The following is a 17,584-nucleotide window of genomic DNA, read 5'->3' on the forward strand; positions in this document are numbered from 1 at the left end:
AAATAAAACTCGGGCTTCAGACAGGCGGAAGAACGGGTGAGTTGAGTGCCTACGTGTGAATTTTGTTCGCTGTCATGGAATCGGCCAAGATTCCCAAGGAATTGCAGCTTTCGGGTAATCTAAGTGAAAACTGGCGTCCCTTTCGACAGAACTTCGAAATATATATGAAAGCAGCAGGGCATAACACGAAGTCTAGTGACGTAAAAGTTGCCATATTACTTAATGTAATAGGTGAGGAGGCTGTTGACTTGTTGAGTACTTTTAGTTTGTCGGAAGAGTCCAAGAGTAATTATGAACACGTTTTGCTAGCATATGAAAATTACGCAAATCCGAGAAAAAATACTGTGGTGGAGAGGTATGTTTTCAACTCTCGTGTACAAAGTGAAGGAGAGTTCTTCGATAATTTTGTAACTGATCTCAAAAAACTGGTAAAGTCGTGTAATTTTGGTGACCAAGCAGATAGCGTGGTCCGAGATCGTATAGTTTTGGGTGTTCATGACAGAAGCCTACAAGAAAGAATGTTACGAGAGGGAGACTTGTCACTCGAAAAAGCTGTGGAAATGGGACGTTCAGCAGAAAGAAGCAAGCAACAAGCAACCACGATTCAGAATAGGAATCCAGGTATGAATGCTGTGATGGTCGTGAAAGCCCATAAGGAAGAAGAAACTCGTCCAGTAGGAGGTATGGTAAATCCTCATAAGTCGTACCAGAATAAGACGAACAGGAATAAGAAAAATGAAGAGGAAGTATATCAGTGCAAGAGGTGTGGTTATAAGCATAAAAAAGCAGCATGCCCAGCATTTGGTAAGTGTTGTAAAAAGTGTAATGGGTATAATCATTTTGCAGTTGGGTGTAAAGTGAAACAAGTAAAAAATGTGGAATTGCAAGATGACACGTCAGACAGTGGTGGTGAGGTGTTAAGTGTTACTGCTGTATTTCAGTTCAAACTAGATACTGGTGCTGAAGTTAATGTGATGCCACTAAGGGTATTGAGTGAAATTAAAAGTAAGGACAAGCTAAGGCCAACAAGGGTGGTCATAGAAAGCTTTGGAGGTGCAAAAATTCGTCCATTAGGTGTGGCAAAGTTAAGCTGTGCGTCACAATTGTCTGAAATGGAGTTAGAGTTTGTAATAATTAAAGATGAGTTCAGGCAATGTAAGCCAATATTAGGTGTAAATGCATGTGTCAGCCTAAATCTAGTGAAAAGGGTGCAGGTTAATCCAGTATCCGCAAGTGACAAAATTGAGTTCATTGAAAGTAATAAAGATGTTTTTGAAGGAGTAGGTAAATGCTCAGGTAAATTAAGAATAGAAATAGATGAAAATGTAAAACCAGTTGCTAAGCCTCCACGAAGAGTGCCTCATTCATTGAGGCCTAAATTAAAACAAAGCTTAGAAGTGTTGGAAAAACAAGGTATAATAGTTAAAGAGGAGAATCCTCAAGCATGGGTCAGTAATTTAGTAATTATTGAAAAACCAAATGGCTCACTAAGGTTGTGTTTAGATCCTCAGGATTTGAATAAGGCCATTAAAAGAAACTTTGTGTTAATACCAACAGTGGAAGAGTTAAGTGCAAGGCTAAGTAACAAGTCACTTTATTCAGTACTTGACTTGAAAGATGGATTTTACCATGTAGAGTTAGATGAAGATTCAAGTAAATTGTGTACCTTCAATACTCCTTTTGGGTGCTACAGGTTTACTAGATTGGCATTTGGTTTGTCAATAGCACCGGAGGTTTTTCAGAAAATCAATGAAAAGAATTTTGGTGATATTTCAGGTGTAAGTATATACTTTGATGATTTGTTAATCGCTGCAAAAAGTGAGACTGAGCATGATATAATATTGCAACAAGTGTTAGAAAGAGCTAGAAAGTTGAATATAAAATTCAATCCAGCAAAAGTACAGTACAAGGTCAGTGAAGTGAAGTATGTGGGTCATGTGTTTTGCAAAGAAGGTGTAAAGGCAGATCAAGAACAAGTCAAAGCCATTATCAGCATTGAGGAACCCCGAGGTAGGAAAGAATTACAAAGAATTCTAGGTATGGTGAATTACTTAAGTAAGTTTATATCAGGTATGTCTACTGTAACAGCTCCACTACGAGAACTTCTTAAAGATAAAGTTCATTGGCAATGGTTACCTCATCATAGTCAAGCATTACGGAAGTTAAAAGACAAGGTGTCTACAACTCCAGTGCTAGCCGTGTTTAATGACAAAAGGAAAGTTGTCATTCAGTGCGATGCCTCTAGTGAAGGGCTAGGGTGTTGCTTATTGCAAGAAGGTAGACCAGTAGCGTATGCTTCTCGTAGTCTAACAGAGACTGAAAAGTCATATGCTCAAATAGAAAAAGAAATGTTAGCAATTGTGTTTGCAGTAGAAAAGTTTCATTATTACATTTATGGTAGGCAAACTGAAATTCATACAGATCATAAGCCATTAGTCTCTATAATGCAGAAATATGTAGCAAATGTTATGTCAAATAGGTTACAAAGGATGAAGGTGAGATTGTTGAAGTATAATCTGAATGTGGTGTATATTCCAGGTGTAAATATGCACATTGCAGACTTGTTGTCTAGGTCGTTCATAAAGGACAAAGTACAGAGTGATCCATTCTTAGCAGAAGTTGTCCATAGTGTAACCAACCATTTGCAAATCAGTGAATCACGAAAACAAGAATTTTGTGAACACACCAAAAAAGATCCAGTTCTTTGTAAAATAATGGAGTACCATACAAATGGTTGGCCAGTGGAAAAAAAAATATGTGCCAGATGAAGTAAAAGTGTACTACAAGTTACGTAGTGATATTCATGTAGAAGGTGGATTAGTGTTTTTGGGACATAAAGTAGTTGTACCATTAAACTTAAGAGAAAAGGTTCTAATGTTACTGCATGAAGGTCATTTTGGCATTGCTAAAACTAAACTGAAAGCAAGAAAAGTGGTATATTGGCCAGGGCTAGCAACAGATATTCAAAATTTAGTCCAAAATTGTAGAGTATGTGAAAAACATCAGAGGTCAAATTGTAAAGAACCATTAATCTTGCATACTATTCCAGAATTGCCATTTGAAAGGTTAGGGGTAGATATTTGTGAGTATGGAGGTAGATCTTATCTAGTAGTTATGGATTATTACTCTAAGTGGTTGGAAATTAGGCCACTAAAGTCTAAAACATCGACAGAAATAATAGATAAACTGAAGTCTATATTTGTAACTCATGGGATTCCACAAGTTGTAGTTGGTGATAATATGCCTTTTGGATCATTAGAGTGTAAAAAATTTGCAAAACAATGGGATTTTAATTTTATAACCAGCAGTCCCAGGTATCCGCAATCAAATGGACTTGCTGAGAAAGCTGTAGGAATTGCTAAGTCATTGTTAAAAAAATGTAATGAAGAAAACAGTGATGTGTTGTTAGCTCTTCTAGAGTACAGGAATTCTCCTGTAGCTGGTTTAGATATAACACCAGCTCAGATGTTGATGAGTCGAAGAGTAAGAACTAGGTTGCCTATTCATAAAGAATTATTAAATCCGGAAGTACAGTTGAATGTAAAAAAAGTACTAAAGGAAAAACAGGATAAATCTAGGAGTTACTATAATAAGTCAGCTCATGAAAGACCTAAGTTTAAGCCTGGTGAAAACTGTTTAATTCAGAGGGATAAGGTGTGGGTACCAGGTCAGGTAGTTGCAAGTCATGATTCTCCAAGGTCATACATGGTTAGAGATGAAAACAATCAATTGCTTAGAAGAAATAAGGTACATTTAAGAAAATCTAACAATGCTCCAATTTTTAAAAATGTCTTAGATGATGAACCTTGTAATGTCAAGACATCTGTAGTGTGTCCAACATATGAACCTTGTAATGTCAGAACGTCAGTAGAATCTCCAAACTCTGTAAAAAGTGGAACTGAGACTGAAACAAACAGCAGTAAAAATATGTATGTAACCAGGTCTGGTCGAACTGTAAAACAGCCAGTCAGACTTCATGATTATGTTTAGTAATTTGTGTATAAGGAATTATTGTAAAGGGGAAGATGTAACATATGTGTAATCTACAGTGCCTTGAGTCGGGGGGAACTGGCAGCACTGCGAGAGGAAGATGGCTGAGGGTGAAGGTGTGGATCGGACAGGGAGCAGCTCGATTGCTTGTAGAGGTCTTGTGATAATAAAGTATGTTGTTGACTAAGGGAAGTCTTTTTAAGAGATAGAAGACCACGAGACATGGATGTTCGTGAGTGTTCATTCATCAATTTCATCATATCACCCATCCCCATCGTTGCAAATTAGCCAAAAGTAGCAGAAAAGCGAAGTAAAATAAACTAAATCAATCAATCAATCAAATTAAGAGAGTCCACTGTTGCATTTACAGAGAGAGACCATAAGAGAAGAAAAAATATCGAAGTTTCTGTTTTAGAAACTTTGATGTTTTTTGAACCATAAAGGGTCATTTTTATGAAAATAATAAGCAAATATATTGAAACAGACAGTCAATTAATATTCATATAAAAATCGAAGTAATGTTTCAATCAAAAATAGACATATCCACAAATCCAAATCAAAATTGAACTCAAACTTTAACTAAAAAATATGAGCATTTACTGTCACAAATAAAGGCAGAAAGTTATATAGGGCTACTATAAATGATTCATTTCAAAACACTGTATTTTCCAAAGTATTGCACATACAGATATGAATGATACATGAAAATAACTGTAAACTCACCAAGTTTGCATTGTGGCACATCAGTTGGCAGCATGAGTGCAGTGCCTGTACAAAATGGTGATAAATCGAGAAATTTGCTTGGATTTATGGAAAATTGATAGGTTCTTTAATGCATGTGTGTGTATGAAACAAATGTGATAATAGGTAACTTGATGATTAACAAGAAGTCGCACCGGTACAAAATGATTTTTTGTGACGCCAATTTCATCAATTTATCATTCACCAATAACAGGTGAACATCTTGCATATTCCAACACATAAAAACTCTTTTCATGGTTTGTCGCCATTTTGTACAGGCATTGCACTAGTGCTGCCAACTGGTGTGTCATGATGCAAACTTGGTGAGTTTACAGTTATTTTATGTATCATTCATGTCTGTATGGAAAATACAGGGTTTTGAAATCGAATTAATCATTTACAGTAGCCCTGTGTATCATCAAACATGGGCACTACTTAGAATGTTTAAATTAAATTTGAACTGAAAGATTCTTGACAAATTTGATGTAAGAATCAGAAGCAGAAAACTGCTATTTGAACCTGATGGGGTCATGAATATTTATTACCTTGATATCATCTATAGCGCCTGCAGTGTGATACCGCCTGTTGTCTGGCCGTTCATTTCTTGCGAGCCTCTTCATCATTGCGTTTCGCCCTTTGGAGCAGTCTTGGTCTATGTCACTTCCTGGTGGTTCTGGAGTTACCCTTTCAGAACTCGTGCCTTCGCTGGGTGGAGACACACCTACAGATTAAGGAAATTAAGTAAATTAAAGTTCATTAAAATCTAACAGAAATATTGAATTCTATGTTTCATGCTGGAACAAAACTTGATATGTGCATGCATTACACAGTTAACTGAATATAAAGAAATGTTATGATAGTCCAATTATCAAGGTTTTCACCTTGTAGTCAAATATGAAGTTATTGATTACATTAAAAGGCACATATCTTAGAAACATATTTTGGGAGAGGTCCGAACCAAGCATTGATGATGATGAAGTAGTACTAGAAGAAGAAGAAGAAGAAGTACTAGAAGAAGAAGAAGAAGAAGAAGAAAGAAAGAAGAAGTAGTACTAGAAGAAAGAAGAAGTAGTACTAGAAGAAAGAAGAATAATGATGATGATGTTGGTGTAGTAGTAGTAGTAGTAGTAGTAGTAGTAGTAGTAGTAGTAGTAAAATAATAATAAGAAGAAGTAGTAGTAAAAGAAGAAGTAGTAGTAAAAAAGTAGTAGTAGTAAAAGAAGAAGAAGAAGTAGTAGTAAAAGAAGAAGTAGTAGTAAAATAAGAAGAAGAAGTAGTAGTAAAAGTAGTAGTAGTAGAAGAAGAAGAAGTGGTAGTAGTAAAAGAAGAAGAAGTAGTAGTAGTAAAAGAAGAAGAAGTAGTAGTAAAAAAGTAGTAGTAGTAAAAGAAGAAGAAGAAGTAGTAGTAGTAGTAGTAGTAGTAGTAGTAGTAGTAGTAGATGAAGAAGAAGAAGAAGAAGAAGTGGTAGTAGTAAAAGAAGAAGAAGTAGTAGTAAAAAAAAGTAGTAGTAGTAAAAGAAGAAGTAGTAGTAAAAGAAGTAGTAGTAATAGTAGTAGTAGTAGTAGTAGTAGTAGTAGTAGTAGTAGTAGTAGTAGTAGAAGAAGAAGAAGAAGAAGAAGAAGTGGTAGTAGTAAAAGAAGAAGAAGTAGTAGTAAAAAAGTAGTAGTAGTAAAATAATAATAAGAAGTAGTAATAGTAGTAGTAGTAGTAGTAGTAGTAGAAGAAGAAGAAGAAGAAGAAGAAGAAGTAGTAGTAGTAAACAACATAAAATAGGTCAGTTAATTATTATTATTATTAAAAGTGAAGTGCATTGAACCACACCTTGAAGACATATAGGGGGTGTGGAGTTGGGACCCCACACTTTCTTGATCTTGGCCGAAGGTGGAGGTATTGTGATGAGCACTACGCCCCTGGCTGCCTTTACCCTCCAGATTTTCTTCCAGGTACTCACTTTATATCACATTGGGTGGGGGAGCACTTTAACAGGTGGAAAAAATCCCGGTTCTTCCCCGCCGGGGATCAAACGCAGGTCTCTCACACGGTAGTCAGATGCTCTAACAACTGAGCTACCCTGGCTATATTATTATTATTATTAGAATAATAATAACTTGCAGTGTTGCTAAGTTTGGCAACACTGCAAGACCGCAATGACATCTTCCAGCAATGTGGCAAGTAGCATCATCCGAGCCTTGCTCTCTCACAACCAGCCCTGATGATGACTCAAAGTTCAGACAAACTTTTCAAGTGTCATATCATGCTGTTTATGTGTCTTGTGTGTTTTTAACAAGTCGTCGGCATGTGACGTAAGAAGTACAGGGTAATTATAAATGATTCATCGGGTTTTAAAGTTAAATATTTCCAAAACTATTAATATAATATGTGTGTGCTAATCATGAAACAAAATAACACATCTGAAAGTTTAATTTTCATATTTGTAACCTTGATACCTGCCGACAGATGGCAGCACACACCTAGTTTCCAAAATGGTGTCTATGCAGAAGAAAGCATTCTGTGTTTTGAAGTATGAGAAGTGTTTTACCGTTGTTACCGTACAGCATGCATTCCGGAGACAGTTTGCAACTGCACCACCAGGTCACCAAATCATTCTGCAATGGCATCGACAGTTTATGGAAACTGGTTGCCTGTGTAAAAGTAAAAGCACAAGACATCCAAACATTTCTGATGAAACAATGGAGCGAGTCAGGGCGAGTTTTGTGCGTAGCCGACAGAAGTCAACATACTGCGCCAGTCGAGAACTTGATACTCCACAGCCAACTGCCTGGAAGATTTTGTGAACCCGATTGCGACTGAAACCGTACCGCATACAGTTATTGCAAATGTTACAACCGGACGACCTTGTCAAATGATGTGAATTTTGTAATTCCATGCAGGAAGCTATGGAGGACGATGGTTTTCTTGAGCTGCTTCTGTTTAGTGACGAGGCGAGATTCCATTTGAGTGGCGAGGTTAATCGCCATAATATTCGTATCTGGGGTACTGACCAACCACATGCAACATGAACGAGATTCCCCAAAAGTGAACGTGTTTGCTGCAGTGTCTAAATCAAAGGTGTACGGTCCCTTTTTCTTCGCAGAGAACACTGTGATGGGTATGTCATTCCTCTATATGCTGCAGTTGTGGTTGTTTCCACAAGTGAAAAAGGATTCCAATAACTTCATATTCCAACTTGATGGGGGCCCCACCCCATTGGCACACTGAGGTGCGTTGATAACTGAATGAAGAACTCCCACATCGTTGGATTGGGCAATGTGCTGAAGATGACTTAGCACTTTTTCCATGTTCTCCTAGATCTCCCGACCTAACTGTTTGTGATTTTTTTCCTTTGGGGCATGTTCAAGATGTAGTGTATGTGCCACCACAACCAACAACTTTGGTAGAGCTGCAGGATCACATTACAGCTGCATTTACGACCATAAGTAGGGATATGCTAGAGCGCATGTGGGTTGAACTAGACTATCGCATAGGTGTGTCGTGTGACGAAAGGAAGCCACATTGAACATTTGTGAAAGTATGTCTGAAACTTGGACAGTTTCTGTTTATTTTCATGTATCATTTTTTATTGTATGTGTTATAAGTTTCAAACATGATGAATCATATATAATTACCCTGTATTTTAAAGCAAACAGGCATCTTGCTTATTTAATTTTGTACTTGATTAAGTCTTTCAGTGGTTGGACCAGACTGTCAGGATCCCATCTAACTAGACATCCCTGGTTATGCTGTTTTATCAATTCTGAAGACTGAGTTGACTATACAAGTTATTAAATTTGAATTGACATTTTCCAGTACTGTTCAGTAATGACAACCTCTGTGATCAGAGTAAAGCACTACAAAGTCTCACAAGTTAGCCATGGGTGTATCATTGTGTTTGTCCCATCGTTCATTCAATCAATTCATCCTCACTGTTGCAATTCACTCGAGAGGTAGAAAAGCCGAATAAAAATGATTGATTGATCGGTTGATCTACGTTATTTTACATTGCTTTTCTCTAATTTTCGGCTAACTGTGACAATGAGCATGTTATCATGAAATCATGAAGGTAGACTTACAAAGAGTACCCAAGCCCAGATCGGGATTTGAACCCAGATTCCTGGTATTATAGTCTGCTGTGACAACCACTCCACTAGAGTATTGCATTGGACCACTTTCGCTCGCTCAAACTTGATCGAATCTCCCACGCTCGAACATGATTCATTCAAATATATACAATATCAAATATCATTTCAACGTGACAATAATCGTACAAATATATATGTAAAATTCATGATGGTAGTTTCAGCCCATAATCATCTGTTCATTTTCATTTATTGCTATGTATTGGTAAGATAGACTAAATTACATTTAGCATAGTTATAACACCATTAAGCCTTGTTTCCATGATATGAAAAACTCAATATGCTGACCAAGGCAGAAATTTATTTTATTATAAAACATAATCTAAACGTAACGTTTCAACCTTCTAGCAAGGTCTTCAGATTCTGTACCAAGTACAAATGAAATAAGGTACAAAACAGGAAGATATATATACACAAAAATCACTCCCCTCCAGCCACAAGATTATTAGAATGGAAGGAGGTTAGAAACAGTGGGAAGGACAAGAGAGAAAGAGGAGAGAAGGAGGAAGAGGAATGAAGAAATAAAGGATAAGGAAAAAGAGTGGGAGATAAAGAATCCAACCACTTTCCAGATGAAAGGAAATGTTTATCCAAATCGCCTGTCAGGTGAAAGTACAGTTGACAAGGGAGGCCACCTGCTTGAATGTTCCAGAAAAAACAACTTTCTAATAATTTTGTGTCTGGAGGGGAGTGATTTTTGTGTATATATATCTTCCTGTTTTGTACCTTGTTTCATTTATACTTGGTACAGAGTCTTAAGAAGACCTTGCTAGAAGGTTGAAATGTTACGTTTAGTTTATGTTTTATAATAAAATAAATTTCTGCCTTGGTCAGCATACTGAGTTTTTCAATTTAACATAGAGATGATGACTATGTTCTCCTTCGCTTCACGAAGCATATTTGAAGAGCCACTACCACAGACAAATTATGGTTATACGTGTACTACTGGGCTTCGAGTGTATACGTTTGCCTGTTCGAGCGTTATTTACTCGAGTGAAGAAACTGTCAATTCAGTAAAGCCATCTAGCGTCATCCGTGCGAACTATTAGACGATCGAGCAAAAAAGCCTTGATGCAGCACTTTACACTCCACCATAGAGGTCAGCTGCAGCATAAAATAAGACAAGAACGAGATGGAAAGAAGAAAAGTGATTAAGAAAGAAAACTTTTCCTACCTATACCATACACTACACTCTATGCTGGGAATGTGCAGAGCAAAGTCACACATAATGTAAGAGAAGGAGAGAAAGCGAATAGGCTGAGTAAAGCATCCCCTCTCAAGAGTTCATCACAAGTTCATTGATCGAGCTTTCTCGAGTCACTACTTGCGCAGAAACGTGTTTTCGTTTCCTTGCTCAAGAGATTCCCAGATCGGTGTATTAGGCTCAGTCAATAAATAACTAGGCAGATGATACTTCACAGTACTTACGTAAGGAACCTCAGAAGTATTGCCCGCTACTGTTTAGGCATTTATCCCATTGTGACACCAGTCACAAAATGGCATGCTCGTAGAACTCCTTTGGCTGCTGTTGGAACCAATTGCGCACGTACTCCTTGACGTCACCGTCCGATTGAAACCGTTATCCCAGCAGTGCTCTTTTGAGCTCACTGAAGATGTGGAAGTCACATGGGGACAGATCTGGGATATAGGGGGGCTGGCTCAGGATTTCCCACTTACATTTTTTCAAACATTCCTTTGTTGCATTGGCTGTGTGTGGTTTAGCGTTGTCGTGCAATAGGACGACACCACGAGAAAGATGACTGGGACGTTTCGATTTGATTGCCTTCCTGAGCTTTGTTAACGTTTCACAATACCGCTGGGCATTAACCGTAGCTCCATGCTCCAGGACGTCAACGAGGAATGGTCCCTTGCGATCAAAGAAGAATGAAAGCATGACCTTTCCGGCACTAGCATGGAGGGTCTTGAACATTTTTTGGTGGAGGGGAATCTGCCTGCTTCCACTGACAACTTTGACTGGACACTGCCACTGCTCAGTTAGCAGCCTTTGCGCATACCTTGCCAGACACATAACGCCACCTAGCGGGAAAACGTTACCGAATAAGTTTCGTCACACATGCACCTCCATTTTCGGCCCGTCGGCCCATTTCTAACTACCATAGTTTTGGTGTAATATCCTCTGCCTCGTTATTTATTGACTTAGCCTCATATAATATCTGCTGTTATAGTTACCTCCTATCACTGGAACGCCAAAGTCAAAGCTGCTCAGTTCCTGCATGGTGGGAGGACTCATCGTGACCATACTGTTCACATGGCGAGTCTTCATGAGCGGAGGGTTCCGCGACTGGCTCAGGGCAAAGCCTCTCCGCAAGCTCCTTGGCGATGGAGGCGGATACGATATCCCTCGTTGATTAGGACTGAGAGATTTTGGAGAAGGTACGACGAGTGAATGAGTGTACTCTGCTGTCAAATTAGGCAGTGACTGTCCCGTGGAGTATGGGATTTGAACAGTCAGCATATTTGGTGTTGGAGATTTGGACTGAAATGATCTCCTTTGAGGAAGAGGAAAAAAAGAAACATCAGAGAAATTAATAGTGTCACATTTACAGGGTGAGTCAAAAGTTCTTGTCTCGTTAATTGTCTGTGAATGGTTTAATGTCCAGTTTCCTGGTTGCCGTAGTCCCGGTGAGTGGCCACCGTGGTCTTCAGACCTGACACAATGGATTTTTTTCCCTTAGGGTCATCTAAAGGTGTCCATCTACTCAGTTAAGATTCAGAACATCCAGCATCTGAAGGAACACATTGTGCAATGTGCAGACACGATAATGCCGGATAATATGCAAAGGTTCTGGAGAACTGGAAACGACACGTGCACACATTGAAGACATAAATTCCTATGCAACCTGACTCTTGACTCACCCTGTATAACAATTAATATTGGGAATAGTGTTTTGTAATAAAGCACTAAATAGAATTTTTTTAAAAATCCTACTATATCTTCAGTGCATGTTCTTTCTCGGTGTACATCTTTCATCTGATTCAACACAATTTGTAATTCCAGCGGTGGCTGGTGGCTCTAAATTAGGTGAAGGGCTAGTAGGAAGAAACCCCATTTTCTAATAAGTATGTGCAATTATTGATCTAATTTTGTCTATTACCCAATTTTCTTCTACTAGCTCTCAACTAATTCAGAGCCACCAGGTGCGGCTGATTCTTGTCACTAGTTCTCTATCAACTCCATTGGGTCTGACAATACAAAGCAGAATTTTTTTATTAAAATTTATTTTCCAGGACTAGGCATATTCATTGCATAAAATGGATTATAATTTAAAACTTTAAAATCTGAAAATGCAAACGATAAAGTTAATTTCCTGGAAGGAAATGTATCCAATGTAGCTTTCAAAAAGATACACATTTGTAGCATCGAAATGTTGAGAGTATACCTACGTATTGAAGTATACCAGAGAAGGTACATTGTGTAAACAAAAGGAAATATTTATATCATTACATGTTGAAAGTCGAAATATTATTTCTAAATGCTTCTCTGGAAGGGTCAACATCCCACCCTGCACTCTTTCAGTGATACCCCGTAACAGCCCATTGATGGCCCATGCCTGACTATCAACTGCCGGACTCACTCCCACCTGTTGAGGTGGGAGATCATCCAAAAAGTTACGACGTGACGTGTGATCAGCATGATGAACCCCCCCGTCATTGTTTTCATGACCAGGTTATGCTTCTCATTTGTAGCTCCCCAATTTCCTTGATGGTGAGTGGCCACCGGTCCGATACACAGGCTGAAATCTCAGGAAAAGTTGTTACACTTCTCCCAGGAGACTCGAACCTGCTCATGTCCCGTAGCCGGAACCCAAAGCCTTAGACCACATGGCCACAAAGCGGGACTTTTCAGTGATACCATTGGGCTTAATAATAACTTTGCCAGGTTGTATAGGGCCTCCCCGATGGCACAGTGGTAGCGTCATTGCCTTATAATCAAGGGGTTTGATACCCGGTGGAGGCACAAGTGGTTCGGATCACACTTTAAGACCATGCGGGACAGTCTCTGCCCAGATTTTCACCCCCGAGTCAGTGTTGCCAACTTAGCTCTCTTGAAGCCAGATCTGGCTCTTTTGTGCACTTTGCCTGTAAACTGGGGTGCCCGCCCCCATGCCTAGCTATGATACCATGGTTCTGGCCCACATACACCAACTTTTGCCATGATTATAGATTTTGCACGTGACGTGATATTGTTATATTGGCTGCGTTGCCCCATTCCTTCTTATATCCCCAGCTACTTTTTTTATAGCACTGTGTTGATGTGAAATTGGCATAATATTGTTATCACCATGAGATGGTTGATGCCGTCGGATCTAGATGGTGAAAACTAAGAATAAATTGTCATGAATTTAGAGTTAATGGTAATAGCAGCGCTCCACCCCTTTGACAATTAACATTACTCTAGGAAGCCCTTCGTAAATCTAGCTCCTTGAAAGTCAGTTTTAACTCTATTTAAGGTGAAATTTAGCTCTCTTATGTGCACCAGGTTTGGCAACACTGCCAGGAGGCAAGGAGAAATGCATTGGGCAAGTGGGAGTATTTTTTGATTTGTTATCTTGGGAATATAAAACTTCAGATGGAATGGAAAATGATATCAATGGGAAGAGGGCAGTTTGAAGAAGTGATTGCCCAGCAGAAAAGTTGAAACTCCCATTTGATTAGCCGTAACTTGATGTTCAAGTTGATTCCCCATAAGGAATACATGGGATTCCGAAAATTCTTATTAGTCATATTTTTTCCAGGTCCTATCTAGCTTAATAATAAACTTTGAAAAATGTTTCAACATGTCACATGTGGAGAAATTCATACTCTCTTGTACCCCCACGTTTTTCTTCAATACCATTGCCCATTCCGGCGATATTCAAATAAATGCACACATGGTGCGTAACTGTATCTCCTCGCCTTAAACTGTATGTCCAGTCCAGATTAGCCTTACTGTGCATAAAGTGGACTACTTACAACACCAAATCAATCAATCAAATCAAGCCAGGTTGTGTATGGTGGACAGTAGTGTGTACATACAATGTAGACAATCACATTGTTTTAAATCCAAAATCCTAAAAATTCAACTGTTTCTAAAATTATTGGGTGCACACATTTGATTTTCATTCATTTACAGCGGACAACAAGAAATACCAACAACTGATTTATGGTACCATAACATTTAATCTTTTTAAAGGATTTTGACAGCATCTTACCTCTCCGGCCTCGGAGAAGGCATTGGTTGGGGTTTGGGCTCTGTAACAAGAAGATGCGTCTTAAGACAATCGCCAGGTGATCCTTCATCTGAGCTAAGACTCGATCCTCTCAAATCATTCTCCATGCTCACTCCTCGACTTTGGCTCACGCTGCTGGATGATGGATCATTCATATCCATGGAGCCGCTAAAAATTACAATACATCAGGGATTAACAAACAGAGATAGTGCAACTATATGAGCAATACACACACCTGATATAAACCATCAAACATTTAGAGGAGAAGCTACATTAGGATAATATCTTTGGAAAACATTAATATTTACCTACACTACCATACAACAGACAAATCTCCAGGACACATCTAATGGATGTCTCTTGGATATCCATTCCAAAGTTATGGATATCTAGATATCCCAGAATATCCAGTAGACATCCATTGGATATTTTCTGGATAACCATCCAGATTCTGTGAATCATTTTTGAACATGTTTAAGACAGATGAAAAGATTATCTCGGACTATGGACCAGGTGAGTTGTGGAAAAGATTCCAAGCTTTCGAGAGCTAACGTCACTCTCATCTTCAGGGTAGAAGTGCAGTCCTGAGCATCAACAATGGTGTATATAAGTTTGTGGAGGGGGATTCTGGTGAAGATGGCGGACCAATCTGGTGCAGTGTCTGCTGCGTCCACGCTTCTAGTTAACTATCGCTAGCCAGGCTAGGTCCAATTCGAGCCCCGTGTCGTGATTAAGATTCTCTTTTTCTTCATGAATAGCTATTGCTTCCTTGATGATGCGGTCCCAGTAGTTTGAAGTTTTGGCTATGATTTCTGTGACGTCAAACTACTGGGACCACATTATGAAGGAAGCAATAGCCATTCATGAAGAAAAAGAGAATCTTAATTGCGACACGAAGCTCGAATTGGTCCCCTGAAAAACGTGAAATCAAGGTTCCACTGTATAAAACCAAATTTTTATATTCTGCATAAAAGTGATGTGACTCTATACAGGGTGTCCCATGGAACTTGACAAATCGAAATATCGCAAGAAATATGCATTGAACGAAAAAATGTTCTATATGAAAGTATAATAGTATTGTGGGGCAGGTCACCGAAGCTACAATGAAACCACCCTGCCACCCCCGGGACAAAACCTATGTATTTCTGGACGTCGAATTCATTGTAGCGTAGGTGACCCCACAATGCTATTATACTTTCACATGGAACATTTTTTCGTTCGATGTATATTTCTCACGATATTTCGATTTGTCAAGTTACATGGGAATCGTATATGAAATTTTCAAACCCAGGCAACCAATACATCCACAGTTAACAACAGTTCAAACTGCATCAAACTTGTTCATAGTACACATACCTGTGTGAATGAGCCAAACTAGAGACATGGCTGCCCCTGCTAGACCCACGAGGACTCCTTCCCGTAATCAAGCCTGGTCCCTGATATTCTAATTCGTCATCATCCTCGTCATCATAATAATTTGACTCGTATGATGATAATTTTACTTGTCGAACTAGTGGTTGTTGGTCAGCCGTTTTGGCTTGTTGGTAGAGTTCCTGGGCCTTTCTCAAAGTGTCCGCCCACGACTGCAAATTCAGAACAAATACAAAAATTAGTAATAAAATTCTTATAACAGCAAGTATCTTCTGTCAAATAAATACCGGGAATTGTTCATTTAAAAAGCCTGAGTAAAAGGTACGAAAACAATTTTTTTGCTGTACATTGGTACCAATGTACTTAATTGTCACTTAGAGTTTTGGCACAATCTGTCCACCAGTTTATTTACAGCTGTTTCTTAAGTTAGTCGACCTCAAGTGTGCTCTGCGATTTTTGATATGCATAAAAATATTGAACAAAGAGTTTGCCTCAAATGTTGTGCTGCCAACGAAATTTCTTGTGCTGAATCATTGAAACTGCTGGAGAAGGCCTACGGTGAGTCAGCTTTATCTTAAACATGAGCATACGAGTGGTACAAAGCATTCAAAGAAGGACGAGAAGTGGTTGAAGGCTTGCCTCATTCCGGTCGAACTTCAATGTCTTCGACTGACGAAAACATCTACAAAGTGAAGGAAATGGTGATGGAAAATCGTCATTCAAGCTTAAGGGAGCTAGCTCAGGATCTGGACATGTCTCACGAATCCGTTCACACCATTTTAGTTGATGTTTCGGGCATAAGACGAGTCGCGACACGCTTGTTCCGAAGGAGCTCAATTTTCTTCAAAAAAGAGCACCGCAAACAGATTGATGAAGACCTGCTTGAGCGAACCAATTCGGACCCTACATTCATGAAACACATCACAACGGGTAACTAGACGTGGGTTTATGACTTTGACATGCAAACCAGCCAACAAGCTCTGGAATGGTGCTTCGATAACAAGCTGAAACCGAAAAAAACCATGTCAAAGTTGCTCGAAAATGAAAGTAACTTTGAATGTTTTCTCTAACTATCATGGTGTTATCCACTAGGAATTCCTTCCAGAGAGACAAACAGTCAACAAACAATATTATCTAGGCATTGTGAGGCATTTGAGAAAGAATGTTCTCTGGAAAAGGTCAGATTTGTGGAAGAACAATTCTTGGATTTTGTACCACGATAAAGCGCTGTCCAACACATCGATCCTTGTATGTGCAATTTTGACCAAAAACCCAACGAATGTCATCGATCAAGCACCATATTTGCAGATATGGCCCCGGGTGGCTTTTTTTGTTCTCCAAACTCAAATTACCACTTCGTGGAAGACGTTTGGAGTCCATTGAAGCCATAACACAAATTCGCAGAAGGAGCTGAAGGCCATACCGGAAAGTGCTTAAAGAAGTGTTTCGACAACTGGATTATTCATTGGCATAACTGTATCACGTCAAATGGGGCCCATTTTGAAGGCGACAAAATAAATTTGGATGATTAAACCAATATTTTGAGTTTTATTGAACAATTCCTGGTATTTATTTGACAGAGCAGTACAACTGTGAAGTGTAGAAACTGACAAAAAAAAAAAAAGAATGATGCAGGAGTAAGGTGACCAAATTTTGATAACAACAAAATGGGACAATTTTTAATATTACCCTGAAGGAAAACTGGGACGGCAAAATGTACACAAATGTTTCATCATAAATACTTATGTTTGTAAACTTATTAAATAAATACTGTGTAAATAACTTACATTGTAAGGTGATGTGCACTGCACTGCATCCAAGCAGTCCTTTAGTTAGAAGTCATTCATATTTTGCTGATGAACGGATCTTCTCCGGCACATCCTTCGTTTTTGTAATACTTTACACAAGTGTGATTCAAGTTCACCTTATTAATCAACATGCCTTCCAAAGTTTGTAGTGAAAGAGTGTTCTTGTAACTTGTCCACAAACTACTCATGTATGAAAACACTTGTTCAGTGGGAGCATTAGTTCCAGGTAAACAAAGAAGAAATTAAACTATTTAAAGAAAATTGGAATATGGCACATTGTGGACATTGAAATGTGACAATGCCATAG

General features: G+C 38.7%; 1 protein-coding gene across 5 annotated transcripts in view; it reads right to left on the reverse strand.

Annotated features, from left to right (window-relative positions):
- The window catches only part of LOC145981614 (pleckstrin homology domain-containing family G member 5-like), an 838,947-nt gene that overhangs the window by 12,615 nt on the left and 808,748 nt on the right, over window positions 1-17,584 (reverse strand). For all 5 annotated transcript variants that reach the window (XM_083114983.1, XM_083114985.1, XM_083114986.1 and 2 more), the window contains 4 exons: window positions 15,455-15,681; window positions 14,081-14,266; window positions 11,058-11,377; window positions 5,277-5,452 (listed from right to left, as the gene is read on the reverse strand). In XM_083114983.1, coding sequence (XP_082971109.1) covers window positions 5,277-5,452; window positions 11,058-11,377; window positions 14,081-14,266; window positions 15,455-15,681 — 909 coding nt within the window. The remainder of the gene's footprint in view (window positions 1-5,276; window positions 5,453-11,057; window positions 11,378-14,080; window positions 14,267-15,454; window positions 15,682-17,584) is intronic.

Source organism: Lepisma saccharinum, chromosome 29 (assembly GCF_977018435.1).
Source record: "Lepisma saccharinum chromosome 29, izLepSacc3.1, whole genome shotgun sequence".
NCBI classification, from domain to species: Eukaryota; Metazoa; Arthropoda; class Insecta; order Zygentoma; family Lepismatidae; genus Lepisma; species Lepisma saccharinum.